At 56.0% G+C, this 26,826-nt stretch overlaps 1 protein-coding gene across 1 annotated transcript; it reads right to left on the reverse strand.

Annotated features, from left to right (window-relative positions):
* Positions 1–114: 114 nt before the first annotated feature.
* Positions 115–25,051, reverse strand: LOC137154361 (2'-5'-oligoadenylate synthase 3-like). Its single transcript, XM_067549947.1, has 12 exons — positions 24,620–25,051; positions 20,816–21,098; positions 20,141–20,307; positions 19,601–19,857; positions 17,869–18,016; positions 16,990–17,145; positions 11,504–11,779; positions 5,331–5,619; positions 3,820–3,995; positions 3,315–3,565; positions 2,411–2,558; positions 115–1,717 (listed from the first exon to the last, which is right to left on the reverse strand). Exons 1-12 carry the CDS (start codon positions 24,803–24,805, stop codon positions 1,583–1,585), a joined length of 2,472 nt encoding a protein of 823 aa, XP_067406048.1. The 5' UTR covers positions 24,806–25,051; the 3' UTR covers positions 115–1,582.
* Positions 25,052–26,826: the final 1,775 nt, after the last annotated feature.

Raw genomic sequence — 26,826 nt, forward strand, 5'->3', positions numbered from 1 at the left:
AGTAAGAAAGGCATTATGGCTTCCCGTGTTCAACACTCGAGGATTCCGGGGTAATACGCTGAATTCACAGGTCGGAAGATGCATGTCTTCATTCCCAGGGCAGCCCGGCACTGGTCCCACAAGCTGGGCTCTTGCCAGATCGTCACCGCCAGGCTTTTCCACCCAGGAAGAGCACGTCCCTGCTTTCACATCAAGTGCCCTTTATTTCAGTTTAAGAGAACATTACAAATACAAGAAAGGACATAAGTAAAGTCTCCCTGAGGGAGCATGGCGTGCGTTTCCTCTGACTTAGCCGAATGGCTGCCTGACTCCGAGACTGAAGAGTCCAGAGAGATTAAAGATGCAAGCACAGAGAGGTGTAACTATTGCAGAGCTGTATTCACCACCATCACCACGATGAAGGGACGCTAACGAGGATTTCGGGTAGCTTGCAATCTGTGGACGCTACACAAGCTGTGCGAGACTCCAGCTCTCTCTCCCCCTGCAGGGTGGGGTCTGCTGGGGTCATGGGAATAAGATGTTTTTTACACTAATCCCAACTGTGTCCAAGGGGACACTCCAGGATAAACTCTCCCTGCAAACACCGCCCCCAGCACAATCTGAAACACGGCCCTGTGGGGAAATGATTGCCCCCCGCCATCTCCATTCCTGCCCAGCAGGCCCCGTGTTTCACTCCAAGGGGATTTGCCCCGCTGGGTATGTGGCTTCCGCCAAGCCGTCCTTCCAACACACCCCAACTCAGCAAGCAGCAGGAAGGGCAAATCCCCCGTCCTGGGCAAAGCAGCCACGTCACAGACTGACACCACCAGGGACCAGTCTCCAGAGGCGGGCAAGGAAAGCGCTTGGAGATCACAGCGCCCTCCCTACCAGCCACACAGAGCCAGAGAGAGCAATTGTCCCCCCGCCCCGGTCCTTCCCGTGGCCCCTGCAGAGGAAGAAGTGAGGCACCAGGCAGAGGAGCAGCGGGCAGCAGCTATTGGTGCAGCGTTTCAAGGAGCAGACGTGCATTGTTTCCAGCCGTCTTCCCTTCCTGAGCCACCCACGGCCCCCGGGCTCTAAACCCGCTAACGTCCCCTCCATGCCTGGCCGCCCTGGAGCAGTGCTAGGGCCACCCAGAAGGACTTGCTCCTGTCGGGAGGGGTGCACCAAGCTCCGGGAGTTGCATGAAGGCAATAAGCAGACTGGAGGCTGCAAGGTCTCAGGCAGGGATCTAGCCGTGGGCGGAGACAGAGCTCGGTGCTCAGAAAACGGGGGGCTCTCTCCTTTGCGCTCAGGAGCGGCTATTGGTGTTCCTGAAAGGGGGTGCTCTGGGGGGAGATGCTGCCCGCTGTTCCTGGGGACAGGAGGGATTCAGGGGTCGACGGGGGCTCTGGCTGTCTGCAGCCAATCCCCAGAGAGAGCAGGGAGGGGGAAAGGAGATGGAGGAGAACGGAGCACGTCCCTCCAGGGCTGAGCCTCACCCAGCCCCCAGGGGCCGTTTTCCCACAGGAGGAAGGTGTAGACCAAGGAGAGACCCCGGTAACACCTGCCCGCCCTGCCCCAGGGAAGGCTCGTGGTGTGGAGGGGGGTTGAGCGGCAGCTGTCAGAGGAGCGTGCAGTAGGATTCCTCCTCTGCAGCCTGTGTGAACATCCGGTTCTCAGTGATGGGGTATTCTTCATCCGTGGTCCCAGACTGCAGGACAACAGCGGCTTCCTCAGCCATTCTCATCTGCTCCGGCTGAAAGAGAGACACACACACAGCTCACCGGTTACTGCTTTCTAGAGCAATCGCCCTTGGCCGGGGGCTCCGGGAGCAGCCAGGCCCCTGCAGCCACCGCCAGCACAGACCCGTGTGTTACGGGCACAATTACGGATTCACACGGTGGCTTTCTTAAGGCAGAATTGGTCTCAGCATTTCAGGGGTCCCCGGTGCCTCCTGACGACACCCCAAAGCTGCTGTGCCCAAGCCGAGCCCCCAGCCCTGCCTGTCCAGGTCACACCAAGGGCTTACTACTGTGTGAGCTGGGAAAGGAGGAGATGGGAGCACAAGAGAACCCAAGGGACCGTGGTGCAGCTGAATCTGTGCGAAAAGCCAGGGGCATCTGAAGGGAGAGAGGCCCCTGGCCTCCCCCAGCCAGCAGAGCCTTAGCCGGGGCTGGAGCCCGGAGCCCTGAAGAGCCGACAGCCCCAGAGCAGGACAGATGGGCAGGTCAGCAACTGCTGGCGTGGTGAGGAGACACCGCTGAGGGCCGCAGAGGCATCAAATGCTATTGCTTTGTAAGGCAAGAGCTGTGTCCCTGCAGGGGAGCTGCAGTGGGGAAAATGGAGCCGGGCCCTGGGCTCTCCTAGCCCCTGCAGTGCAGGGCAGGGGCGCTGGATGGGCTGGCCTGTTAGACACCAAATGAGACAATGCAGGGAACCCTGCCCTCACCGGCACATCCCAGGGCTGAACCGCGAATCCATTGCGCTTCCGGCAGCACGGCTGGCGACAGCAGCGCTCGGCCTCCTTTGCAACCAGGTCCCAGCGGCAACCCTGTCCCACAATCCCCGTCGGTTCCGCCGGGTCCAGGATGATGGGCCTGAAATTCAGGGAGACACGAAGGGTCACGGTGCAAATCCCAGCCGGGCGGAGCCAGGGGGTGCTGCAGTCCAGCTGGGCATAACCCTGACCCCTCAGGCTCTTCCCTGCCAAGCTCCCATCTAGTCCTTCCTAGGATGTGGTGCAGCTAGTTTATGGCTGCTGCCACCTGGCCCGATTCCCAGAAGTTCTTCTCTTGCTTTGGCTGCTCTCCACTCGCTGTCAGCCCTTGTGCATAGCCAGCGTCTGACTCCTCCTGCCTTTAGATCCCTCCCGCTTTGGCAGAATGAAGACGCCCTCTTCCACCAGCTCCACACCCATTTCCCCAGCCTCTCCCACACACTGGGTGTTGGTAATTATTGCCACCAGGTGCCCATTGCCGTGGTATCTTGGCCATTCAGAGCCTCAAACCCTTCTCTCCACTTCGTGCTGGGGCTTCTCAGTCACGCTCCCTGCCCCCAGAGGCCGTGTCTGGGCCATCAGCCGGGACCGTTTCTCTCTCTCTCTCTCTCTCTCTCTCACACACACACACACACACACACACACACACACACACACACACACACACACACACACACACACACACACACACACACACACACACACACACACACACACACACACACACACACACACGGATCGCCCGGCCTGCCCCCAGCATGGAGTTGTGCGTGGAGGAATCACGGGCAGGGCTCCAGTGACACAGGGGCAGGGAGCCGAGACGCACACGCAGGGGCGGGGTGGTGTTTGCAGGCACCTGGCTTTGCAGAGCTGATAATTCAGGTACCATCTCAGGGTTTCATTCTCAAAGTTGTAGTTGATGGTCCAATAGACACAGAGCCGGGTGTGCTGCCGGACCAGCTCCAGCACCGTCCGGAACCCCTCGGCCATGTTGAAGGCTGTACCCCTGCCACCTTTCTCCCAGGCATAGACAGACAGGAGCTCCAGCGCGTACTGGGGGGGCAGGGACTCTCCCGGTCTCAGGTTCCTTTTGTGGGGAAGGACAAACTGGGATGGACAAAAGGAAGAGAGATGAGACCGACAGGCAACAAACTCTGATTCCCGCCCCGTTCATGCCCCAACATCCACTCAGAAAAAGCGGTCAGGGCTGGGAGTCAGGGCAGCTGGGGCTGGGGCAGGGAGAGCAGGGCCCTCCCAGGGGCACCTTGGTGCCCGTCAGGACTCCAGCCAGGTATGCCCCGACCGGCTCTGTCCTCCACTAACTGCGGGGGGCTGAGGGGGGCCCGGCCCGGCCGCCGTACCTGTTTGTACCAGTGTTTCACCAGGCGGATCAGGCTTTTCAGTTTGGTGGGGAGAGCCATGATGAAATTCCTCTGCAGCTCGGTGAAGCAGGGGGAGAACTCGCTTCCCTCGGGAGAGCTCTCTATCAGCCTGACGTACACGGCCGGGTCGGGTGTGTAGCCTGAGTACAGCTGGCCTAGCAGAGAAGGAGCACAGGCGTGGGTACGAGGCGTAGCTACGCACCGCATGTACCCGAGCGCCGCGGGTGGCACGTCCCACCCCCCGGCACTGTGCCCACTCTTCCAAGTGGGGCCTGGTGTTAGAATCACAGATCCAGTGCCCACTGGCGCCTGGCCTTTCCCTGCAGCTATCCCTTCCCCCTCCGATAGGAACTACTTTGCGTGGCAGCAGGATACACTTCACGCTGCCCGCTCCCACCTCAGAGCTGGCTTTTTCAAGGACGGTTACAGCCAAGGGGCCAGACTCCATCCGGGGCATGGCCAGGCCCCTACAGGGTGTGCCCTCGGCCTGCCCGCTCAGCCTGGCTGGGGCTGGCTCAGCTGCGGAGGGCCCAGAGAATTGACACAGCTTGTGACGACTGTGGGGAGAGCAGAGCAGCTCAGAGACGATGAGCAGCTCTCGTGGGCGAGATGGGCAGGTGGACCTGAGGGCACCGTCACCAGAAAGAAGCAGGAGCGGGACCGAGGAGAGCTGGGCTGGGAACGCTAGTCACTAGCTGGGTCCAACACTGCAATCATGGGCCTCCCTTGACCATGCATTGCTCCTCTCTCATGGCCCCTCTGTGAATAGTCCTGGGAGTCATTCAGACAAGACCCTTCCCCGAGCGCCACGGGGTGGTGCTCCCCAAATGCTGCTTGCTTGCGCCTGAATGGCTGAATTTAAACAGTGACAAACAAACCCCGCTTCCCCATTGGCTGGGGCCTCTGTTCTGGACCACAGGTGGGCAGGAGAAGCTAGAGGAAGAGACGCCATTCAGGGGCGTTATCGGAAACACGGCCCCTGCACGGTGCTTTCATTTGATGAGAGCTAGTGCCCCAGGACGAGATCCCGTGTGCATATGGTGCGTGTGTGACAGCCACCTTCCTGACAACACCTGGGATTGAACCGGGGTCCTCCAGAACTGCCAGCATGGTAGAGTGTGAACTAAAGCTCCCAAACTGGGTCAGTAACAAACTCGGCTGCTCTGCAGAGTGGGCCCAGAGAGGAAGCCACAACCCTCACTGAGCGTGGGTGCCACACATCCATGGGAATTTACAGCTGCAAAGTTAGACATGTGGGATCCATTTGCAAATCATAGTGGGGGAATTTGGTCATGGGATTCCCCTTAAAATCTCCTGGCATCACATGCTTAAAACCCAGCAAACCCTGGAGAAAATGGAGCCATCGCTATCTGGAAAGCAGCAACAGCTCTGGCAAGGGAAGACTCAATCCACTGTGGGAATCCAGAAAGACTAGATGGTCACTGACCGATATGGCCCCTGCCCTGGGAATCCAAAGCAACGCATCTTACCTAGGGCATCGAAAGCCGGCAGCACATCAAAGTCAATATGCTCGCCCATGGACATAGACGTCAGGGTAAAAGTGAGCACACGGGGGTTCTCCCACTTTGTTGCCTTAATACTCAGCTCTAGATCTTCTCCCAGGGAATCTTTACATTCTTCCAGCTTTGTCTGGATTTCAGCAATGATTTTTTTCCGTTCTCCTTTCAGGGCCTGGAAATCCTTCACCGAGCTGACAAACACGACAAGGTCCACATCAGAGACGTCTTTCAGGGCTGTGCCCTTCCCTGACGATCCAGCCTGGAGGAGAAAGCAAGAGACAGAGAGAGCGTTGGCCTGGATTTGAGGGGTGTGGTACCCCACCAGGTGATCAAGATAATTGCAACCATACTGTGTGCATTCAGTCACCATGAATTAATCAAATAGAACACCACCGAGTTAAGGGTTCATTTGAACAAGCTGGGCTTCTAGAGGGAAGGTCAAAGGAGGCTGGCAGTTTCTGCTAATCAGAGGGAGAGAAAAGAGTCAGCAACTTGAGATTGAAAGAAAACACGTGTACGGGATCCTTGAATTTAGGCCCCTTTGATACAGAAGCTTATAATGACTGAGATTGTTAGGAATGTTTTGTTAATAATTAGTTTATTGAAGTTAGGAGAAGTGATGATCCAGTCGAGGTCATTATGATTTCTGTGTTTTGCGACAGTTAGTATAAAAGGACTAGATGATACAGTTTACTCTGAAGCAGTTGTCTGAAGCTATCGAGAGACTTTTTCCTGACGACTTTACTCCCCAGCGGGGAAGCATCCGGCCAGCGCCGACCTGCTGTAAATTATTCAATACCATCTCCAATTCTAGGTCATTATTGGGGATGTTCTACCCCTATTGCTTATGCCTGTGTGTGCTTAAATCGAATAAATAGTTCTTTTAGATAAGAGCATGCTTGCGTGTATTAATCTTCATCCGCTAGAAGCGCTGTGTTCCCATTGTATTCCTGAAATCAGCTGGAGTGAAACAGTGAAGTTACCACTGCTTTAGGTTCTGGCTAACAAGAGAGGACACAATGTGTCCCTCTGCAGGCTGTCCCGCCATGCCCCCAGCCCCAGAGAGCTTACCTGTAAGTCCACCCGCATATAGGAGCTGCTTCCAACACCCCGTGGGACATCCCACTGCTCACTATCTAATACCTTGTCTCTAATATCCTGGGATCAACACAGCTACAACTGTCCTACTTGGCTAGTTATTGTCCAGTGTAAGAGCTCAAAGTTTATTACACCCTATGGGAATGGCTACTGGAGGTATCTTTATTATAAAGACAAGGTGACACACCCCAAATATTTGTTTCCTTCAGTTTAGAGCTGTGGACACCGCACACCACCAAACATCTAACACCTTTCAGAGGCTGAGCCGCCAGCTTCAGCTGAAACCTGTTTTTCTTTTGGGTCAGACGCCCGAGGTTTGGAAGCTGGCGATCCCGTGACAGGGAGGGAATCAGATGGCTGTGGGAGGACTATACAAGCAATAGCCTGGGGTCAGGATCAGGAAGGAGAGAAATAGAGGGGAAGTCTTAGGGTTGACAGGTGTCCAGTTTTCGACTGGAAAGTCCGGTCAAAAAGGGGACCTGCAGTAACCGGCCTCCACCGCCCGGGAGTGGGAAGTGCGCCAGCTACTGCAGAAGCCCGGGGTAGTGCTCAGGAACTAGGGACGTAAAAATGCGTTTAATTCACTATCCGTTTAAACTTCTAAAGATGGAACATTGAGGCGTTTAAAGGTTAACTTACCCTGCAGTGGCAGCTGTGTGCAAAAGGGGCGGGGGGGGAGAGATGCCATCAGGTGGTGATGAACTTCTCCTCTGGCTGGCTCCCCCCGCTGAACTGCTGCTCAGCTAACAGCTGCTGCTGGCTGGGTGCTGGCAGAGCCTGGCAAAGCAGCTGCATGCCCCCCCCCCCCCCCCCCAGCCTCAGCAGTCTAGCTCTGACGGAGGCTGGAGAGGGAGGAGGCAGAGGCGGCCTGTCTACGAGGGCCTGAGTGTGAAATTCAAAGTCCCTCCCCTCCCACCGGCCCCACTGCCAAAGATCTCCTGGTTCCCCCATCTCAGTGATGTTACAGGAGGGGGTAAAATTACTTGGAAGTTGGAGGGAGGGAAGCAAAGCAGGATCCTGTGGGTTTGGTCCTTGGAGGAGAGACCAAAAGGTGTGCAGGTCAGTCTGCTAAGTGTGAGCTGATTTACTGAAATGGCCTGCAACATGGTGAAGTTTAAAGAATGATACACATAACATTCTAGCTGTATAAATAACTTTAATTGGGTACTCACCAAACGTGAAAGAAAACGGTTAAATCTGCAGGAAAAACTAACTGTAGTCACTTCTTACAGGATGGCCTCAAAACACAGAATACCCGGCAAAAAACAAACAAAAGTCCGATGCAAAAAAAAAAAAGAAAAAGTTCTGAGTCCAGTTCAGAGGAATCCAGTTTAGAAAACGTTGCATTTCATTTTCAGCTCTACTACTGCTGATTCTGGTTCAGAAAAATTAACATATTTACGTGCTCTGGTGTCAGCCTTGTGCTGTGCAGCCGATTAACGGTAAGGTCAGCGTTGGAAAACACACGTTCTGCAGGCACAGACGAGCCTGGAATGCACAGGTAACTCTTCGCCAACTTTCCAAGTCTTGGAAAACGCTGAGCATTGACTTCCCACCACTCCAACGGACTGCATTCCAGTGAAGGACAAGGTTCCCTGTAGTAATTTTCCAGCTCATTTTCCACTGCATTCTCCTCAGTCTCCTTTTCGGTATAATCTTCGCCTAAAAGCATCACGATCGCGCTCCTCTCAGCGACACGCATTTTTTTCGGCGCTGGCTCTGTTTTCGGCTCCTTCAGTTCAGCGCCGCTCGTGCTGGGCGTCGATTCAGCTTCAGACCCTGCACTCGGAGGCTCTTCTATCAATGCAAGTTGCAGGAGCTTTGATTTAGCAGCCATCTGGACGACGGGCGAAAGAAACCGCATGTGTTTATGGCGCGGATCTAACAAGGAGGCAACAAGGGCAGGTTTCTCACCTGTGGCAGGATCGTTGGGTTTCATCTGATGCTCCAGAGAGTGGCGGACGGCAGCCTTGAAATCAGCCACTTTCTGATTCTCGCCAGGGGCTTCGCTTCTCAGGTGAGTTTGGAGAAGACTGTTGCAAATGGGATAAATGTTAGAAATGGAAACTGACTGCTCAGCAGACAAGGCCAGTGTAGCACATTTTAAAGTGGAGAGTAGTGGCAAGATGTCCTCTATTAATTGCCAGTGCTCATCTTGCAGCTGAAGGGTTTGGGCATCAGACTGCTTGGTTACAGAGCTGTCTGAAAGCACAGCGGTTACAGCCCATCTTTGCTCGCTGAGTCTTTCGAACATGTCGTATATTGAGTTCCAGCGAGTTTTACATGACTGGATCAGACGGTGGGGCTTAACCTGAAGCTTTGTCTGTTTTCTTTCGAGTGCTTTTGCAGCCCCGGAGTTGTGGTGGAAGTGTGCAACTAGTCTGCTCGCAGCTGCAACAACACAATTCACATTGCTTGAAGAAAACCCCTCGTTTATGGCTAGCTGCAAAGTACGGGCAAAACACTTTACAGATTCCCACGCAACACACCTCGGTGTGCTGGCGAGCACAACGTTGCTTGCGTTATCGTGCACACACGCCAAGACCCGGCCTGCCAGACCCCATCTTTCCACTGCGGTGTTTAATTTTTCAGCGAAGTTTTCCGCTGTCTGCTGTTCTACCACACTTTCCGTTTGTAGGACTGCGGATCGCAGCTTCCAGTTTTCAATATAGTGGCAGGTGATGGTCATGTAGCTCTCTGTAGTTAATGCAGTCCAGCAGTCGGTGGTGATAGCTACTTTCACGGCGTTTTCCAGTTGTTCCCGGAGAGACTTCACCCGGTCTTTATAGCACAGCTCCAGCCGCCAGGTGACAATCTGTCTCACCGGCACACAGTAATCCGGTTCTAGAAAACTCATCAGGGCCCGAAAACCTGTACCCTCAATGACACTTATAGGCAACATATCTGTTGTGATCATGCTGCACAACAACTCCGTTATCTTTTCGGCACGTTGGGCGGTGCATTTCCTCGCGCTGCCAGAAACAAACGCTGCCGGGGCTGTCTGACTTTTGTCTTCTTTCTCACACAAAGTGGAGGGATGCTTCAGCTTCAGATGGTTCAGCATTGCCCCGGTGCTGTTTGTGTACCGCAGCTCGGCGTTACACAGCTGACATTTCACCGTGTCTTCTGAGAGTTTTGTGAAATAGTTCCAGGCAGCGCTCCTCCTTTTCGTCCGCTCCATCCTGATGGGAAGCTGAACGCTCACCCCAGGCAGGGAGAGGGGCTGCAGAGATCCCTGATCCTTAGGCTATGGAAGAGGAGTGGAAGCGGGTCGTGCTTGCCTCCGTCCTGGGGGAGGGCACTGAGGAGGGACAGGAAACACGGCCTGGTGGCGGCCCGGTCTGATAGGCTGCGGTGTGAACCCGGAACAGCGAGTCAGCAGAGCCTGGGCGGGGACTGGGGGGCAGGGGGGGAGTGAATGGCTGTGGAGGATGGTGCTGCCCCAACTGGGCAGGTGGGGGGAAGGCTTTGAAGACAGGGAAGGGGGCACGGCTGGGAGTGTCGGGGGGGAGGAAGGGGGCCGCTGACTTCTTCCAGCCCAGCCTCCACACAGCCCCCCCGGGCAAGGGTTAAAGGAATCAGGGAATGAATCACACACCGTTTAAACGTTTCGCCGCTTACATCCCTCTCAGCACCGGCTCCAGCGGGGGGAGGGGCTGGAACCCACCCCCATCCCACCCCCAGTGGGGCTCCCCCTCCCCCGCCCTGCCCCAGTCACACCCCCACACCCTAGTCACCCTCCCCACCCCCGGCTCTCCCTCCCTGCCCCGCTTTGCTCCAATCACCCCTGCCCCCCATCACCCCTGTTCAGCTGGCAGAGGGAGGGACAGAGGGGGAGAGCAGCAAGTGATGGTGGGGGCGGAGCCGTGGGTGGGGAAGGTCCCGCACTCCGCACGCGGTGTGCGGTTTTCACAAATTAGAAAGTTGGCTGCCCCAGCAGTGCCCCCGGGGGCCAGGCCTGGGAGGGGAAATCTGATGAAGGAGGAGGCCTGGGTGATGCTCTAGCATTGCTGGGGCTGGAGGTCCGACGCTGGTACCAGCCGTTATTTAAGGCCAGGCCAGGGCTTCTAGGGAGGGCCTGACGGGTCCCCAGTGGGGCAGGAACCAGCTGGAAGGGGGCTGGCAAAATGTTATTTTTGTGTGGACCCTGGCATATCTCTGGAGGCAGTCCAACCTGGCCTAGGTCATTCGTGACCGTCCCTTAGAGGGTCACAGGCTGTGCTGCTCGCGTGGCCTGGGCTGTGTTTCCCACTCCTTAAGTGCACACGGCTCTTCTAGTTTTCAAAAATACAATAAAATAAAGATTCTCTGGATGTGACTATTGCCAGGCCTTGCCCCCCCCCACCCCCCCAAATGGGCACTGGCTGGGGTTGGGGCAAGGGGCCCAGCTGGGCGGGATTGGGCATTGTGGGATCAAAAGAAACAGCTGGGGGGGGGCTGGAGTGGGGACAAGGGCCCAGCTGAGGCTAGCCCCCACCCTAAAAGTGACTCCGCTTCCCTCCCCCAGGCCTCCGCAAGGTCACCGCCTCGGCCTCCTAGCCAGAGCGACCAAACAGTGATTTTAGTGCAATCGGGGTTTTCCGGTTTTCACCACAGCCACTCTCATCCATCTGATGCACCAGAGTCCCAAATGCCAGACCCCCACCGAGCCGGGTCCCAGCTGTTACTCACGAGGCCTGGGGCCCATCGCTCAGGGGGTCTCCCTAAGCGAAGGGCCGTTCTGCAGATATTTTGCCTGCCCTCTGGCTCTCCCCAGACACAGCCTCGCACAAATACTGACAGCGACTCTCTGTCCCCCATTTCCTGCACCCACCTGGGAACCAGCCCCACCTCCCGTCTTGCACGCCCCTTCCTCACAGACACAGGCAGAGGGTCCCTGACCCTCTGCACCCTGATTCACAGCAGCATCACCCTAGCTGTGTGCTGATCACCCCTTAATACACCCACCACCTGGACTGTTCCCCTCTCTCCCAGCATCACCCCCCCCCCAAATGCCTGGAGATGCAGGGTCAGGTCGCACTGTGCACCCCATCTCCATCCCTCACCTTAACCACCTTCAGCACCCGCATTGCAGAGTAGGAGTTTCTGAAGCAGTTTTGGGTCAGAAAAACAAAGATGGTGTGGATGGCTGTGCTGATCTGGGCCTTAAAATCTCTGTTTGGCTGCAGATCTTTGCTGATGAACGTATCAAGTTCCTCGGAGGGAGTCTCATAAAGCGCCATGACTGGCAGTGGCAAAGAGACAAACAGCAGGGGCTGCGTGGAACTGGAGGGACCAGCCTGTGTGTCCCCCTCTCGCAGTGGGACTGTGTCTTGCTCCCTCTGCAAGCACAACAGGCACTGGGGGGCTGGGCGGGGGCTGGGGACTAGCAGCTGCAGAGGGTTGATAGTGGCACAGAGGCCTCGCCTCCTTTCATTTCCTCAGCTCTCTGATCAGTTTCGTTTCTCCAGAGGCTGCTCCCTGCACCAGGGCGGAACGCTGGCACCCCGCCTGGTTGTAAACTGGGCTCTTTCCCTGCCTGCCCAGAACTGCGGGTGTGCATGCATGGGAAGTGTTCAGCTGGCGCATTGCTGGCTAGGCACGCATGGCACTGGCCGGGTGAACCCGCAGTTCCACCATTACTGGGTCTCAGTGATTTTCACATCCAGTGTTTTCAGTTCCCAAGTCCCAGATGGTTTCCTGTCAGCCCTGTAAAGTCCAGCTGGGCTCTGACAGTCCCGCCATGTTTTTCCATCTCCTGCATCACCACCTGTAATCACGAGTCCACAGGGCAAACCCCATCTTCTCCTCCTCCTGCATGCCCTTCCCAGGGCTTGCGCAGCGGTCACTGACGGGGCCTGGATGTGGAACTGGGCTTTAGTAAAATCCGTCTGTGGCAGGGTCAGTAGGAGGGTAAAGCAATAAAAACTCCGGCTTGCCACGAATGTCAGTGACACTGACACAAGCAGGCAGCAGATCTGCTGAGCACTGGGGGGACTCTCCCTCTGCAGCATAGAACTGCACTTGATTGAAAGCGAACGGGACCCTGGCATGCGGGCAGTGCAGTGACCCCTGCTAACACGGGGCCCTTGCTGTGACACGCTCACAGACTAATGTAAGACAAGAGGACTGAGTCGCGCCCCCCTGCTCCAAGGAGCTCTGGGTCTCACGCAGGGCACTTGAGAGGCAGGGTCTCAGAGTGGCAGGCAGGTGCTTTGCTGCGCTCCTGACTTGGCTGTGAACGTCCGCGTTGCAGTGGTGGGGCGTTCTTGGTCTGTCTCCCCAGACTGCCAGGTGTCCCCGAACGCCTCAATCCCAGGCCACGGCTGCTGCAGCTGAAACAGGGAAACGGGCTGGGGACCGCTCCTCCACAGAGGAGTCGACTGTCCCGTCTTAGCCACGGGGCTGCAGGATCAGCCAGGCCCTCGGGCTGCCGCAAGCATGGACCCGCGTCGCAGTTGCTAATTTCACCCAGCAAGGGTGACTGTCTGTAGGGAGATGCAGCCTTGACCGTGGGAGGTCACTGCAGTATCCTGATGGTACTGCAAGGGTGCTGGGCCCAGCCCTCCACCCCCCCCCCGCCAGGACAGGTCACTCCACGGAGCCCAGCTGGGTGACAGCTGGGGAGGGAGGGGGGGATACAGGATAGGGAGGGCAGAAGGCCTGAGAAACTGTGGGGGGAGAAGGTGGAGCAGGGGATCCCCCCACACCTGGAGAGCAGAGGGCCAAGCCCTGCCCATAGGACAGGGGTTGCAGGTCCCGGGGAGACGGGGCTGATTCTCAGAGCAGGACGACTCCCGGGGGGTTACTCTGCGGAGCACCCTGCCTGCACCCAGTGCAATTCACTGACTTGAACCAGTCCTGGCCGGCTGCTTTGGCTGCTGCCCCTCGGCCAAACGCCCCAGAAGTTGCCCCTTTGCCTGCCCCCGTTGTTTGCTCCCTGCTTGCCCAGGGCCCAATGGCCTGTGTCTTCCACCGGGCCCACAGCCTGGGCCAGGCCAGGGAGATCCTTAGATGGCAACGTCCCTCTCAACAGAAAAACACCTCGTACTCACGGGTCAAAGAGCTTCAGCTGATGCAGGGGACAGACCCAGCCTGCCTCCGGGCCGGCACTGGCATCCCCTCTCCCCACACAGGCGCTGGGAGTGGCCATGGCACAGCACCCCAAAACACAGCTGCAGGGCACTGGGACCTGCCAGTCACTGAGGTCATGGGAGCTCCCCCCTCCTGGCCTTGCCTGCATGGTGGAGTCAAGGGCCCCGTCCTTGCCATCCAGGACCCGAGCATGGGGCGCTCCCGCCTTGCGGCCCCTGTCACCGGCAGCCCAGACTTGGGTAGGGGAATTCCCAGTGCCCTGGCAATGCCAAGCCAAACTCAGGTGGGGGACGTCCTGGGCAGTGGGAGATCACTTACAGGATGAATCTTCACACGCTGGCTTTGGGTGCTGAGCGCACACCCGGCATGGGTGACACCCGGCGTGGGAAACTTCAACCCCGACAGTGAAACTCTGGCAATGTTAGAAAAAACTGAAAACAGGGTCTTAGAATGGACATGTCGGGCAACCTTAACTGGGGGCAGCATTTCCAGCCCCAGCTGTCATGGGTTCTTTTACGTAGCCTCCTCCTAGCGTGCCCCGATCCCCCAAGGGTGGTACAGCGCCTTTCCCTCCTTCCACAGGGCATGGTGACCCTCTGTAGGAACAATGGGCCCTGGGTTCTTTACACTCAATGTCTGCACCTAGTGGCTGGGTGAGTCACTGGCTAGACAGCCCCTACAACCTCTAAGACAGCACACTTTATTGGTCCAGGGAACCCAGGACCAGCAGATAATAAAAAGAAATATTTATTCCCAGAAAAGACGGGGGTGAATTAAAAGAAGGAAATGGGACCCAGCCCGTAACCAACCCAACACACCGCACAAAGCGCCCCCTGCCACAAACAGAGGAGAAAGGACAGCCCTGCCCTGGGAGCCTCCCCAGAGGCCTGAGCTGGGTGGTGGAGTGGGAACTCAGGGAGTGGGGCTGGCGTCTCTTGCAGTGGGTCAATGGTGGCCTCAAGCCCTGGCTGCCCCTGGCTCCAGGTTCAGGGAGCCCCGCTAGCAGTAAGTCTTCACAGACGCAGAGCAGTCTTGGGGCTCAGCACCCAGACGGCCAAGTCAAATGTGATGGGGATGACTGAAAATCTTTATCCATCATACGTAAAAAAGTTCTACCAATCCCAAAGGATCAGACACGTTACCAAACGGGTCAATGAATAGTTCAGATCTTACCAAAATACACGCTTAAAGCCAATGCTTATTAACTAAACTAATATTTATTTAGAAAAGAAAAGAGTGGAATGGTTAAAAGCTCAGTGAACATACACAGAGGAAAATAAAGTTCTAAGTCAGTTTCAAAGTAGAGATGATAACTGAGTGCGAAGTTCTTACATTGCAAAGTCTCTGAAATTACCCAAACAGCTTGGGGGTCGTCAGTCCTTGTTTAGAGCTTCTTTGTTAGAAATCCAGTCCAGAGAAATGAAGGCTAGATAGTCCATGGGCAGAGTTCGTTCAGATGCTCCCATAAGAATTAGCAGGGTGATTCCAGGCTGGGATCCCAATCTTGCGATCCAAACTCCCTGACGAGCTTGGACAGATGTGAGATTAAAAGGATCAGCCCTGGAGCTTCCTTTAGAGTTGAAGCAAGGTAGGCACTTGCAGGTAACTCCTTCACGGTGGGCTTTGATGAAAGCTGAACTGACAGTTTGATCTTTACTCAATAGGTCCTTCCTCAGACAATCCAGTCAGCAATAGCCATTTAAACTACCAAGACAATCCACAGATATTTCCTTGAGTGGAGAACAGTAATGTATATTGTCCTTTGAAGTAAAACCTTCATCTCCTAGGCACACATTGGTAATTAGCTGCATCAGCGCAATTAACAGTTACTTAAACCTCAAAGAGTAATGCAGGCAAATGATGTTCTTACACCAATGTCCATCTGGATGTTAATATTCCCTTTTGACCTCTTAATCAATAGAACAATAGTGATAGACGGGAAAGCAGTTTATCTACATTGCTAACCTCTAACAAGATATATGCAAACAACATCAAATAACTACCACCAATACACTTGTGTTAGAAATAACCAAACAGGTTGTCCCGGGGGCGGATTGGGGAGACAGAACCCTTTATTGCCTGCTCATTCCACCTCGACGCCGTGAGTGAGCGACGAGGGGTTATTTTACAATCCTTTTATCCATAGCAGTCTGTAAATGTATACATTGCCAGCAACTCCCCATAGACCCTTATTTGGTTACACTGACACCTATACAATGAATATTTACAACTACATAATGAATATAATTATACCCGCCCCTGTTTGTTGTTTACGGGATTACCATACAGAGGGCAGGCCCATCACCTTAAAACCTATCAATTTTACACTAACATTTTTAAAAATAAAGGCATGCCAGGAGGAGGAAGAAGATAATGTCTTTTTCCTCCCACCAAGGCCTTGCACAGGAATGCCGATAAACTCATCCCCTGGCAGGAAGGGAGGAGAAGAGAGATAACAGACTAACTAAAATTTACAGAAACAAGATATGCCCTTGCCTTGACCCCATTCCCTGTAATTTAGGCCTGGCCACTTGTCCAGCTTTTAACTCTTTACTCTCCTACAACTTGCGTATCAAAGCTCTGGTCTACTTGTAAGGAATGACCCTCATTACTGTTTGGTGTTTCCCTTTAATACGTCTTTCAAGGTCAGAGTTGGGCCATGCAACTTGCAGAGTTCTTTAGACATTGCAGTCTTGGCCGGCTAAGCCGGACTCTTATTAACAGAAGGATGGGAAAGAGAAGAGTAAAGGGAAGAGCATGTCTTTTCTTTTCAGCACCCAAAAGGGAGTGGTGGATAGCATAGCCCAGCCTCTCATTATTTAGACCTAATTTCTGATGCACCAATTCTGGTTGATTGATTCTGGACTCACGCTTCTCCTGTTTACCAGGCAAGGTCTTAACAGAGTCCTTGAGTTATGTCAGGAGGCTGTTTGGTTACACCACAAAGGTAAGCTGACCTACGTCAGGCTGATTTACAGCCGCCGCATTAATTACTGCGGAGGATGATGTTCACACGCCCCTCCTCGGGGCGGTGGTGCGTGTCCTCACCAGCGCACTAAGAGGGGCAGTGTGGAGAGCTGAGAGACCGGGCTGGCAGCTCCCTGCCGGGAGCCTGGCTGCCACACAGGCGGAGTAGCAGCAGTCGGGGCACTGGGTGGAATGGTCTCAGGCCCGGTTCACACAGCGGGGCAGTTCTCTACTGTGATTGCCCGGTACCAGTGTTCCTGTCCACCCACGGGCAGGGGGACCATGACATGAGGGGACTAAGGGAACTGGCCACATCCTCCCGGAAGATGAGACCAACCCAGCTCCCAGGGCTCAAGGCAGTATGAAAAGTAGGAAAGGATCCCCTGGAATCGCCCCCTCCCCTTCCTGCCCACACTCCTCCTGCCCCTCCCCGCCCCCCCCAGCTGGAGTCGTCACCGCAGGGAGGGCTGGCGAGGGGGTCTCAGAGCACGGTGCACAAGGACGGCTGCTCTTCGGGCTGCTGTATGGCCATGGCTTGGTTACAGGAGCAGGTGTAGACTGGCTCAGGCTGAGGGGCTGAGACCAGACGTTCCTGTGCTCCGGTGTGGATCTCAAACCCCCGGCTCCCTTTGGGGGTTTGCTCAGGCTGGAACAGAAGCACACAGACATTGGGGATCAGTAAAGAGCCGGCACCTGCCACCCGTTAGCGCCAGGCCTCAGAGGTCAGCAGGGGCCCCTAGTGCTGTTGGCTGGGGATAACGGAGGGCGGAGGGCAGCCTGGCCAGCTAGAGAGAAGAGCTGATTTCAGAGGGCAGCAGCCACCTCCTGGCTAGACCCTGCTGGGATCAAGGTGGCCAGACTTGGCAGTTCTGGGCCCAGGCTTTGGCAGCGCCCTGGCTCCCCCCAGGCGTGAGCTGTCTGGGAATGGAGGAGCTGCTGGGGGCGGGGGGCCACAGGGAGAGACAGGAAAGGGAAGGCCGGATCTGCAGCTGCCTCCCTGCAGGGTGCCCAGGGGCCAGTGTCTGGGCGTGGGGCAGAGCAGAGAAGCTTCGATGGAGCCCTTCACCCCAGCCACACCCAATGTCACCTGGCGAGATGGCGCTGAGTCACCCTGATGGGTGCACCCCCAGCCCCAGCACGGGCCCGTCTGCAGGGAGTGACCGCCTGGCACAGCCAGTGGCATTGCACAGCCAGCGCCTCAGGAGGGCACCAGCTGGGCAGAGAAGGGGAAGGCCAGGGCCAGGGTGAATGGGTGAACCCCTCGGCAGGGGTGGAGGCATGCCCAGGCTGGGCCAGTCCTGTACAGGGTTGGAGGGTGGATGACCTGTGGTCCCAGCACAGTCGGGGAGACTGGTGGTACAACGCTCACCGACACATCCCAGGGCTTCACAGGAACGCCGTAGAAATCCACGCAGCATTGCTGGCGGCAGCAGCGCTCAGCCTCCCGGGCCATCAGGTCCCAGCGGCTCCCCTCCCCCACGATCCCCGTCGGATCCGCCGGGTCCAGGATGATGGGCCTGAAATAGAGCGAGACACGAAGCGTGACGGTGCTGCCAGGCCAGACAGTGCTGAGACAGTGAGCTCAGCTGGGCACCCGCTGCCCCCTTGCCCCCGGGCTCCGTCCCGCTAGGCACTGCTGGCCACGGAGGCCACCCCTCGGGCACACGTCCCTCGGCAGAGAGGGGCTTGTCTGCAGCTCACCCCCCAGGCTCTCCCCACCCGTCCCGAGCCGGGGTCCTGAGTGCGAGCCCTTTGCATTGCCCCTCCCCTCCCACAGGGGTTACCTGGGTCCCCGCCCCCCTGCTCCCCAGTCCAGCCACACTCGCCCTCCCTGTCCCCAGCCCACTCCGAGGGAGGGGATTTCAGTCAGCCTCCCTGCCACAGCTACCCTCCTGCCACCTCTGATTGGCTGCCTTCCCCACTGCCCCGCCTCCTGGGGGGGTATGCACCCCCATTCTCACAGGAGGGGAGCAGGGGATGGGACGGTTTCTCTGCTTCCCCACTGCAGGCCCCCCTCCCCTGCCTGGTACAGGGGGTGAAGAACCCCAGGAGGATCAGAGGGCAGGCAGGGAAAGGCAGAACTGATGTGGGGGTTGGGGGGCTGGACAGGGGATGGGCAGATGTGGGGTGCGAGCTCCTGCAGCAGGGGCCAGCCTCACCTGACCCAATACATCTGGGACCCACCCGTGGGGGTGGGAGGGGGAGCACGGCACTCAGAAAAGCCAGATGGAAAAACACAAAGCGTCTTTCTTTTGAAAAAAGTCATGCCTTTCGGGGGATCTGACTCAGGAGTTTTGATCCCCTGAGGCTGGCCGTGCTGGGATCGGGGAGCCCCAGGGAAAAGCCCGGCTGAATTGCTGGGCGGTGGGGCTGGGCAGCTGGGGGTGCAGCATGACTCGGCGGGGAGGTTTTGCTCTGGGGAGGCGCTGAGAGCTCCGCACCCCATCAGGCAGCACCAGATAGAAATCTGCGTCACTCGGTGGCGGGTGGGTCTCGTGACGAGACCTCCTGCAGCCGGGCCCAGCCTGGATGGCTCATTGGGAGGTGGGGGGGTGGGGGCGCTGTCGTCACACACTGGGGAGCTGGGGGAGGATCACACATACCCCCCCCCCCCCATTGTCTTTTTACATCCAAATCTCCTGACGTGGGGGCCAGTCTCCTGACTTTCTGGGCTCAGCCGTGCTGCAGTCGCCCCTTCCCCACCCAGGGGCTCTGGGCCCAGATCACCAGCCTCGCCTGTGGCGTGGCAGCTTGTGCCAATGCTGGGCTCAGCCCAGACTTTCGTGGCGGGGTGGGGAGCTGAGAGCCGGGTGGCCCAGGAGCAGTCACAGCACCAGCTTCTCCCTGTGCCTGGAGCAGCACGTCCCGCCTGCGGCACATCCCACTGGCTGGACCCGCCGGCCTCCCAGCCTGCGCTCCCTGCTCCTGCCTGGACTGCCCTGTAGCCGCATCCCCAGCCCGTGCTGATGGTCCCGTCTGCTGCTCCCCATGCAGACTTGGCCAGGACCGGGCCCGGAGCAGCGATGCAGGGGAACAGGGTGGGTGGAAGCACAGAGACGGGTGGGGACAGCCATGGGAGTGGGACGTGCAGGGAAACTGACCTGGCTTTTTTGAGCTGATATTGCAGGAACCCTGCCAGGAGCTCATCCTCGAAGTCGTAGTTGATGGTCCAGTAGACACAGAGCTGCTCGTACTGCCGGATCAGCTCCAGCACCGTCCGGAACCCCTCGGCCATGTCAAAGGCTCGGTCCCTGCTGCCCCTCTCCCAGGCATAGACAGACAGGAGCTCCAGCGCGTACTTGGGGGGCAGGGACTCTCCCTTTTTCTCTCCCAGGTACTCTTTGTATGGACGGACGTACTGGCATGGACAGAGGAACAGAGATGAGACCCAATTCAGCACCCAGTTCATGCCCCAAAATCCACTCCGCAAGGAGCAACCAGGGCTGGGGCAGGGGGTTTTCTCCTCACAGTGCCTTGTCCCATTCGGGCACCGTTCACCCATCTCAGACGCCAAAGGAAAAGCATTTAGCGAAAGGGTTTGCTGTGCCACTCAGGGTGAGAGAAGGGGGTTGGGCGGGGCAGGCGTGACCCTCCCACCCCAGGCGCTGGGGGCTCTGGGAAGCCCGGCCCGGCTGCCGTACCTGCTTGTACCAGTGTTTCACCAGGCGGATCAGGCTCTTCACTTTGGTGCGGCGGTCGACCACGAAGTCCCGCTGCAGCTCGGTGAAGCAGGTGGAGAATTCGCCCCCCCGGGAGTAGCTGTGGATCAGATCCGCGTACACCAGGGGGTGAGGCTTGGTGCCAGCGGCTGTCAGGGAACATAAACAGGCAGGTGCATGCCAGTCTCGAGGTCTGCAGGGGCCTGATCTCCACCCCTGTTTGACCTCAGCGTGGCACCTGCAGTGCAAACCTGGACCCTGGAGATGCAGGGGGACCCCAGCTGGGGCTGCTCAGCGGAAGGACCTGGGTGGGGAGCAAAGGCCTGGCAGGCAGGCTGGGAGCAAAGAGGATGATTCCCGTTGGTCTGCTACTCTCTCTCATGCACCCAGTATAGCACGAGTGCCTATCCAACCCCTGTGGGAATTCACGGGACACCTGAGCTGTTAGGAATGGGCCCGGTGCCTGGGGGAGAATGTCTGCATCGTTTCAGGGTGCTGGGCCATTGTGGGGAGCGGGGTATTGGTAGCAAAGATCTTGGGATCTGTGGAGAAACAGTGACACCAGAAAACACTGTTCTCCAGGGGTCCAAGGAGAATCCCTGGCCTTTGATGGGCAGAGACACGTGTCCCTGGCCGAGTCGGGGCAGCAGGACTTACACAGGGCGTTGTAAGCTGGCAGCACATCGAAGTCTATGGATTCGTTGAGTGTCTTGGAATGCATCTGGAAGCTCAGCACGCGAGGATTCGGCCACCGGGACGTCTCGATGATCACCTCAAAGTGCTCCTGCTTCTGGCACTTCTCCAGCATCCTCCTGATCTCCTTAATGATCCCTGCCCGGTTCGTCTCTTGATCTTCATACCCTTTGAAGCAGCTGAGAAACACCACGAGGTCAGCATCAGATCCGCCTTTCAGGGATGTGCCTTTGCCCAAGGACCCGCCCTGTGGGACAGAAGAGTTAGCCGCACGCCCCCAGAGAACTCTGCCCAGGGATCCCTGCATCCGGCCCATAGCGTCTGGCCGAGCTACAGCCTGCCTGTTCGAAAGATGCCTAGTCTTGATCGAAAGATTTCAAGTGATAGAGAGCCAACCACGTCCTAGCCTACCACGTTCCTTTGGTTAATGACCCTCACCATTACAAAAATTGTACCTTCTTTTCAGTACAAATGAATCCGGCTTCAGCTTCCAGCCATTGGATCTTGTTCTGCCTCTTTCTGCTAGATTAAAGAGCCCTCCACTGCCAGAAATCTTCTCCCTGCCTAGATACTTGTTGACCATGATCATATCACCTCCTCCCATCTCTTAGATACACTTCTTAGGCCAATCAGGGTAAAGGCAGATTTTCCAGATCTCAGATTCTTCCTTGGCTCTTTGCTGAACTGTTTTCAGCATCCATTTTAACTGTGAGCAATATCCAGGAATGATCTCACCCCAAGTGAAAATACCACCTCCCTCCTCTGACTGCACCCGCAGCTGTACTTATACACAGGAGCACCCCCCATGACCCCTAAGTACTTCTCAGTCACTAAAGTCCAGGATCCAGCTTCCTTTCCCGAACACGACCTACTTTCTTTCTCCCTAGGTGTATGACCGTGCATGTCGCTGTAGTAACGTCGTTCCAGTGAGCCCACCTTACCGAGTGTCCCGGACTGCACTGTGTAATTGATCGCTATTTACCACGGCACCAATGTTTGTGTTATATGCAGATTTTAACAGCAGTGAACTTCCAGATCACTGACAAAGCTACTGAACAGCATTGGGTCGAGAGCAGATCCCTGTGGGCCCCACTGAAAACACCCCCACTGGATGACAGCTCCCCATTTACACTTGCTTTTTCACTTCTCTCAATAGGAGAGCTTTTAATTGATTTTGTATTGTGCTGATTTTTCCCTCACAATGTCAGATGGGACTAAGGCAAATGCCTGACAGTCGAAGTACATTACGTCCACACATCTCCCCGGTGAGCGCCCTAACCACAGGGCTGGATCCACAAAGGGGAACTTTAGGTGCTCTGCCACTCACTGACATGCATGGGGAGAGCCAGGCACCTAAGACTGGGTCCCGCTCAAAAGGCAGCTGGAGGAGGAGATGCACTCCTCTGGGACATGGGAGAGCCTCTTTCAAATCCCCATTCTGCTCAATCACCTCGGTCTCCCACTGGGAGCCCTAACCACTAGCTATAGGGTATTCTGGGGTGAGACTCCCACAATCTCTCCTGGGAATTTAGACATCTACAGGATTAGGCAGTAGCTCAGTCGCAGTTTTGAGGATCTAAATTTTCTATGTAGGTGCTTAAAGCAGCAGTCAGGTGCCTAAATCCCTTTGTGGATTTAGCCCCAAACTTGTACTGGCATCTGAAAACATGATTTGTTTCACAAGAGCCACTGGCCATAAAATCATGTTGACTGGCATTAAGTATTCCGCCATCCTTTAATTGCTTACTGATTGCACTCCGTACCAATCTGATTTTACCTGGGACTGATGTCAGGCTAACTGGTTCATAGTCACCGGGATCATTCCATTTACCCTTTTCAAATACTGACACATTAGCCTTTCCCAGTCTTCTGGATCTTTCCCAGTGCCCAAAATTTGTTAAAAATCAACATTAAAGGCTTAGACAGCGCCTCAGCCAATTCTTTTAATACTCTTGGGTGTAAATTATCCGGTCCTGCAGATTTTAAAATGTAATCATTGCTTTTTAGCATCCTCCCTAGTCACTGAAGGAATGGGCAGTATTTCATTGTAACTGTAACAGATGAATACTTCATTCTGCCTCTGTCCAAATACGGAACACTTCTGTCTTTTCTGCATCATGACTGACAGATTTACCATCCTTATCTAATAGCGGAGCTGTACCATATGCTAGGATTTGATTTGTTTCTGAAATATTTAAAGAATTCCTTCTTATCGTCCTTAACCCTACTGGCCATAGATTTTTCATTGATGCCTTTAGCTTTTCTTATCAGTTGTCTGCAATTCCTAACTTCCAGTTTGTGCTCATTGCTCTCAGCTTCTTATATATAATTGTTGCTTTCACCACCCCTCTCAACCATGATGACTTTTTTAACCAAAGAAGGCTTTGTATATAATTGTAGATTTGTGATTTCTTGGGCATGTAATAAAGCATTCTTAAACAGCCGCTAATTATCATTCACATTTTTATATTTATGTTTTTCCTCCTATTCAGTTATGCTCGGGCCTGTTTTCAGCTCTGGGAAACTGGCCCTCTTAAAGCACCAAGTCTATATACTGGTCGGGACTATCTTCTGCTTGCCCAGAGCAAATGAAATTAGATCATGATCACTTGAACCTGGGTCACCATCAGTTTTTAGTTCAGTGATGGAATGAGTGTGATATAGAATTACCCGGAGCTGATTAGGATGCTTTTTTGCATTAGAAAGTTCTCATCTATAATGATTAGAAACTCCATGGATGTTTTCCCCATGGCCGCATGTGCTCCTCCGCCCTCCCCGCAGATCAAAACCCCCCTGATAAAGCAACTCTTTCTACACAGTCTGGATCACTGTTCAAGGCACTGCTCACCCCCTTCCTTCATCTGGTTTTGTCTAGAGCAGAATCCCAGGTCCTATTCCCCTGTCACTAGCTCTAAAGCAGGTACGGGTATCTATGATGTAGATGCTACCTACCCCCCTTCTGTGTTTCCTTATCACCTCCTTCCCCATCACTTCCCTGGAGATTATGGCCACAAAACCCACCCCACCCCCCTTCTCCTTCCTCTAGTCCCCAGTGAGATCCCCCCTCTGCTCTCTCCCACCTGGGCAAGCCTGGCAGCTGGTCCCTCCCTCTTCCCCTCCCCTTGGCAGACAAAGTGGCTCCCAGCAGGTAAGCCAGGCATGTTCTGGGTGACCAGGTGAGAACCCACCTTCCTTTCAGCACTGCTCTCAGCAGCTGGAGGGGCAGTCCTGGTGCTCTGCCCCCTCCTTCCTGCCTGGCCCAGAGGCTGCCTGCTCCTTGCTGCACATGCCCTAGCAGCGATCCCTCCTGGCGAAGCCTCCCGCCAGCCCCAGCACTCCCTCCGGAGGTACCTCGGACCCTCAGCAGCCCTGGCGGGGTTCAGTCGTTCAGCAGAGTCCCCACGGGGTCTCGGAGCACCCTGCCCAGAGACCCCCTGGCCCATTCTCCACCTTGCCTCTGACATTGTTCCCTACCAGGGCCCCAGAGGCCAGTCCTGGAGCCCCGTGTCCTGCGGTTACACCCGGGGCCAGTCACTCTGCCACCCCCGAAGGAAAGGACCGAGCCATCGGGTCTCCTGCAGCTGGCTGGTCTCTCTCCTACGTCCCGGATGTACACACAGAGCAGCAGAGATCCTTGACTCTCGGGTCACCTCACCCTACGTGGCATTGCCCTTCACCCTGTGCGAAGCAGCCGCCCGATGCCCCGTCCCGCAGCGGTCGTGCCAGGGGTGCCCGGGACAGGCCGCTCACAGCAGCCCCGCCACTCACCTTCACCACCTTCAGCACCTTGATGCGGGGCGGGGGGCAGTCAACGAAGCAGTTTCTTTTCAGGAACTCACAGATGGTGTCGATGGCTTGGCCAGCCTGGCGCAGGAAGGTGCCGTCAGGCTGCAGAGTGTCGAAAATGAACTTGTCCAGCTTCCGAGCTGGCGTCTGGTAAAGATCCTGAGCCATCGGGGCTGGCCTCAGGCAGACAGGCTTCCCGGCCCGGAGCTGCTCAGAGATCCCAGCCTTCGGGGAGCCTGGGCTGCGGCTAATGTCTACAGCAGGGGCGGTGTTCGCACAGCTTTGCAGAGCTCCGTCTCTGTGCTGCAGCTCTCACTGGCTGTTTCCCCTGGCACACCCAGCTTTTGTTTTCCTGGCTCTCTGGTTGGTTTCGTTTCCTGCTGCAGCTCAGTGCAGACTGGCGAAGAGAGCTGCTATCAGGCGTCAGATAACGGCTGTGTTTCGGTTCGGCAAGGCGTTGTGGATTTCGCCCTGCTTGGCAGTGTTCACTCAGTGAACTCCTCCAAGCCAAGCCCTGTAAACGCCCCCTTCCGATCGCACAGAGCACCATCTGGATTGGCCCTGGTGGCCATGACCCTGTCCTCGCCCAGAGAAAACTCCAGCAGTGACATCCCTAGCCCCACTGACGCCAGTGGGTGTCCTGGGTCCGACCCCCGGAGGGCAGGATCCCATCGCAGTGCACTAGAAGAGCTGGCGTCACGTCGTTTCATTTCTCAGCCTGTTCCATATCATCTCCAGGGGCCCAGTTCTGTCAGCTGCAAGCAGCTGCTGGGACGTCCTGGGCTGAGGTAGGGCGTGAGTAGGGTGCCCAGGTAGCAAGTGTGAAAAATCGGGACAGGTATGGGGGGATGAATAGGCTCCTATGTAAGAAACAGCCCTGGATACCGGGACTGTCCCTATAAAATCGGGACATCTGGTCACCCTAGGCTTGAGGCTGGGTGGAGGGCAGGACCAGTCCAATAGGCAAGACAAAGCCATGGTGGCGGGTGCCCAGCAGTTTGTTTGGCCGCACAAGAAAACATCCTCCCGTTCCGGCCGTTCAAAGCGATGGTTCCACCCAGCGGCCAGGGCTGAAAAGGGGAGGTGTCGCAGCTCTGGGGGAACAGCGCTAGGGCCACTGCCGGGGACTCCGTACAGCCAGCCAGCCCCAGAGACACCCCCAGCCCCACTGACTGTCACTGAATCCCAGCTCCCCCCAGCCCCACTGGCTGCCATTGCACCCCAGCCCCAGAGAGATGCTGCACCCCAGGCCCTGCTCATTCAAACTCACAGGATGTGTTTGATTTGATTAAATGCTATGCAGCCGTTTGCCACATTTAAAAAAAACAAGGTTACCTACCAGTAACTGCTGTTCTCCGAGACGCATTGCTCATGTCCATTCCACTCTAGGTGACTAACAAGCAATACCTTTGGAGACGGGTCAGAGTTACCAGTGAGCTGCCCTCAGCACCGCTCTGCCGAACCCTGCGTCCTCTCTCGCCTGCTGGCCGATGGCGTGGTGGGACGTGAAGTGTTGAAGTAAACTGTGCAGGCCTTAAACTTTGGTCAACTTTGTCTTCTGGGTAAGGGAGGGGTAAAACAAAGAGCAAGACTGTGCTAAGAAATGTAACTCTTTGAAGCGCTAAATGCTTGAGTTGCAGTTTTGTACGTGTCTGTAACCTTGGCTGATAAGAAAGTGAAATGTTTTTGTAACCTAACACGGCTATAAATATACGTTACAATCTGCCTGAAGGCGGAGACCCTTTACTGAGCAGAGGGAACTCTGTCAGTGGCTCTCTCCCTGCAATTGCTTGTACTTAATGAAAGTGTCTCTGACGAGCCTCAGCTAACTAAACGCAGAGTGAAGCTGTATTTCTTCCACAGAAGGTGTGCACCGACGACCAGGTGGCAGCTTTGCAGATGTCCTGCAGGGGCACTCTCTCCAGGAAGGCTGTGGGCGAGGCTTGAGCTCTGGTTGAGTGCGCTGTGAGGGTTCCCGGACGCGGCACCTTCGCCTGCTCGTAGCAGAACTCGATGCACGATGTGATCCATGAGGAGATGCGCTGGGTGGAGACAGGTGAGCCTTTCATCCGGTCTGCCACTGTGACGAAGAGCTGCGTTGACGTCCGGAACAGCTTTGTACACTTGATGTAGAAGGCCAGGGCTCGTCTCACGTCCAGCGAATGCCATCTCCTCTGCCCCTCCGAGCT

This window comes from Emydura macquarii, unplaced genomic scaffold (genome assembly GCF_026122565.2).
Source record: "Emydura macquarii macquarii isolate MOO-44397 ecotype Brisbane River unplaced genomic scaffold, CSIRO-AGI_Emac_v2 contig_1254, whole genome shotgun sequence".
Taxonomy (NCBI): Eukaryota; Metazoa; Chordata; order Testudines; family Chelidae; genus Emydura; species Emydura macquarii.

Bases quoted from the DNA above. Each gene is read 5' to 3' on its own strand.
- LOC137154361 (XM_067549947.1), bottom strand. From the start codon at position 24,805: ATGGCTCAGGATCTTTACCAGACGCCAGCTCGGAAGCTGGACAAGTTC. The intron at 21,099-24,619 runs GTGAGTGGCGGG...TCTGTCCCACAG, and splicing joins AGGTGCTGAAGGTGGTGAAG to GGCGGGTCCTTGGGCAAAGG. The intron at 1,718-2,410 runs GTGAGGGCAGGG...TCTCTCTTTCAG, and splicing joins TTCAGCCCTGGGATGTGCCG to CCGGAGCAGATGAGAATGGC.